Source organism: Alligator sinensis, unplaced genomic scaffold, assembly GCF_000455745.1.
Source record: "Alligator sinensis unplaced genomic scaffold, ASM45574v1 scaffold47_2, whole genome shotgun sequence".
Lineage (NCBI taxonomy): Eukaryota > Metazoa > Chordata > Crocodylia > Alligatoridae > Alligator > Alligator sinensis.
In genome coordinates, this window is record NW_005842150.1 from 2,125,710 (window position 1) to 2,129,021 (window position 3,312).

Below are 3,312 nucleotides of genomic sequence, written 5' to 3' on the forward strand. Positions count from 1 at the left end.
GAAAGAGTGACTGCCTCCATTTTAGTATTAGATACAGGGTGAGGAAATAAAATAAAATCAGATTAAAGAAGAAAAGGAACAACCTGGCACAAGTTTTAATTTGGACCAATCCATTTGCTCAGAAATAAAACCACCTTTCAAAGTCTGCTCATCTGTTGACAATGAAATTTGTACAACTAAGTCACTATGCATTGCATTTGTCGTTGAGTTAGGATGCATCTGTAAGCTATAAAAAGTAGTTAGAAGTATTTTACGAAACAGACTGAATAAGCAAAAAGTTGGAGGCGACTTCTTAGAAAGCAGGATTTGCAGAGGGAGGTCAAGTACTAGTGAAGGTGCTTCTATTTATTGAAGGATATGGTTTTCCCATTTGTCCTTTTTGAAAGTCAAAGCCTTTTCAATTTAACTGCAGTAGTACTGCATCCTATTTGTCCTCCTTCTCTTTCGTGACTGAAATTCTTCAAAGAATTGCTGAATGTCCTCTCTCTTAACAACCTATTGGGAATAAAAAAAAAAAAAATCAAATCCAATCATAATACTGGTATAATAACATTTTTTTTCCAAATACGTAATTGACTGACAAGAACTACATGAGACTCTACTCAGGGCAACATATTTTTTCATTACTGTAAAAAGACATGTGGAAACCAGCAGCAACAAGTTAAATTCCTTGGTACTACTGGGAAGAACAGTGTCCTGTTCTATGCACTGGAAGGCCCGAAGCCTAAATTCCACGTTAAAAGTATGCGAGCTCCCATTCTGAATGGCAAAAAGAGAGCAAGTGCAATGTTAGCAAAAGGTATAATGCCAATTTGAAAGTTCACCTCCTGCCTATAGTCAGGAATGCTACTTACAGAGTAATGCTTCAGTAGCAGTGTGTTTGAGTTGAGGAAACATAACTGCATGTGTAGCACTTGTACTTTAACCCAGTTAGAAATATATATAAGAATAATGCTTTTCCAGACCACTTCAATTCAAATACTGAACATGGCTTACAAGGAAGCTTTTAAGGTAAGTACTGAGGGGCAATGGGATGCAAAGTCCTCAGGTGAAATGTGACTGAATAGGTCAAGTATGTCAGTAATTAACACCAGCCCTTAGTTTTTACAGTAAAGCTGATTAGTAGAAACATGAGACTAAGATTTAATCTTATGCAGAAAAAGCCTTGCTAGATTAATTAGATTTATAAACTGCACTTGCTGCCCAAGATACACATTTATGGACACACTTCTGATCAGCTCCAATAGTCTCTCAACAAGGCTTTCCTTTAACAACAATACATTCTTATTTAGTTAACAGAGATATCCAATTTCACTTCACTTGCCTTATTCATATAACAGTTACTAAGGTCATTTTAACCTGAAGTGTCGCACAATTTAAAACAGTACAAAAGCCTAATGGGACTTCCTAGCAAATGGTGACACAAAATTCTGCATAGTTGCATCTTACCGTTCCTTCATCTGCAAATCTCCTGAGATAATCAGTCAACTCTGTCTTTAAGTCATTGTATTCTGGAAGGAAAAATGCAAGGAAAACTGTAGTTAAAAACTTGCTTCAGTGAGGGCTTGGTATCTATCTGTGACAGCTAGTACCCAGCTAGAACCGCATCAGTTAACTTCATTTGAGCTTGAACCGAACAATAAAATAATACAAAAATACAGGATGTTCTGTCTAAACAATCTCCTTAAGACTTTGTGAGTCCTCCTACATCTGTCAACACCAACTCCTGCTCCAAGTAAAGATAACAGTTTGAGCTGTAAGCAAAGCAAAGTGCTATCCTGGTGCAATGAGATGGATCAGAACACATCATGCAGATTCCTTAATTCTAGGATTTGGCATTTTTTTTAGCTCAGTCTATTTGTTCCTCTACCTCTATCAGAACAATCTGTTCCTCTCTGAATGTTACCTCAAGGAGAATCATACCTCATTCTTGCTAAGTCTGAGAGAGTATGAACCCGATTTTAGAAATAATGAAGTATGGAGAGACATTTCAACTATGCCTCAAATGCACTATACTGGAAGGGACAAATGACAGCAGAGTTAATCATCTACAGATTCCTCAAGTGCCTAGATCCACCAGGTTGGTGGCCTCTCTAGCCCACAGGAGCCTTGAAAAAAAATCAGGCTCCTGTAAATATTAGCACTAGCTGCTCTTTAAGTGTTAAGCAAACTTCATTTGGATGAATCCTTTATGGTTCATTAGCAGAAATCCAGTCAGCAGAAGAACAGATTCTGCTCTAAGACTCGATAGTCATGACAGCTCGCTAGGGTCTTCAGAAATGTGCATAGGAAGCAAGAGAGTAAGTCAATACAATTGAAAAAAAAGTCTCTGAAGCCTTAATTTATGAGGGATTCAGGCAGGATTCAGACTCACTGATGCAGGTGTCCAGCAGAATACGACTGAGAACAACCTCTGCTATTTTTCCAAGAATCTTCTTTTGGGGTCTGCCTTAAGGGAGAATATGAAAACTCTAAGGCAGAAGGAATTTCTTGACACTATTGGTTGCCCTACTGTCCCTGACCCCAAATAATGCCTGTTATAAAAAAAACCCAGAAATCTACCAAAACCATAAATCTAGACCAGCACTAAATCAGAACATGAAAAACAAAACTAACAGCAACATAACCTTTCCAGAAGGTCTCATATTAAAACTGTCAAGAAAAAATGTAGAAGGCGGCATAATCTGCTTTCTTAATACAAGCAGCAGTCATTAACACCAGGCTTGAGCCAAAGCTGTGGTTTCCTATATAAGAATTTTGGGAGGTTTTCAATCTGGGCCAGTCTCCTAGTAAGCTGCTTTTTAGAAGACCCCTGCTATTAAAAATTAGTCTTATTAAGCAGCACTTTAAGATTTTAAAATATGCAGGTCATATGATGTCTAACTCCCAAACAAGTAATATTTACCGCAGATGAGTTCTACTTGCTGGACTCTGTTCATGCTACTAAGTGTGTCCATTAAAGGATCTCTTCTGTCTGTCTCCTGGTCACTTGTGCCTTTATTCTCATAGGCCAACACTGTGTCACATTCATCTGTCAGGAACTGGACATCCAATTCTGAATACATTTTCTGAAGAGTAAAGTAAAAGTTACTTTTCAGCTTAAAAACTTTGCACTTCATTTAGCAGCCTTTCAAGCCTTCCTTTTGAGGAACTAACAGGTCACAGCGTTAGTTTAATACCAATAAGCATTTCAGATGCTTCTCCCATATGCTTCCACAACTATGCTCATATTTAAACAACAGGTAAATATGTTTAGAAACTGCTCAGTTAATTCAAAAGAGTCATAAGTGGGTCAAAAAGGATCCAACTTTT

The 3,312-nt window shown here is 37.7% G+C and overlaps 1 protein-coding gene across 1 annotated transcript in view; it reads right to left on the minus strand.

Annotated features, from left to right (window-relative positions):
- Positions 1–402: 402 nt before the first annotated feature.
- Positions 403–3,312, minus strand: part of UBR7 (ubiquitin protein ligase E3 component n-recognin 7 (putative)) — a 19,132-nt gene continuing 16,222 nt past the window's right edge. Inside the window, exons 10-12 of the mRNA XM_025206323.1 lie at positions 2,906–3,068; positions 1,450–1,511; positions 403–495 (exon numbers count right to left, since the gene is read on the minus strand). Of these exons, the coding sequence (XP_025062108.1) occupies positions 403–495; positions 1,450–1,511; positions 2,906–3,068 (318 nt within the window). The remainder of the gene's footprint in view (positions 496–1,449; positions 1,512–2,905; positions 3,069–3,312) is intronic.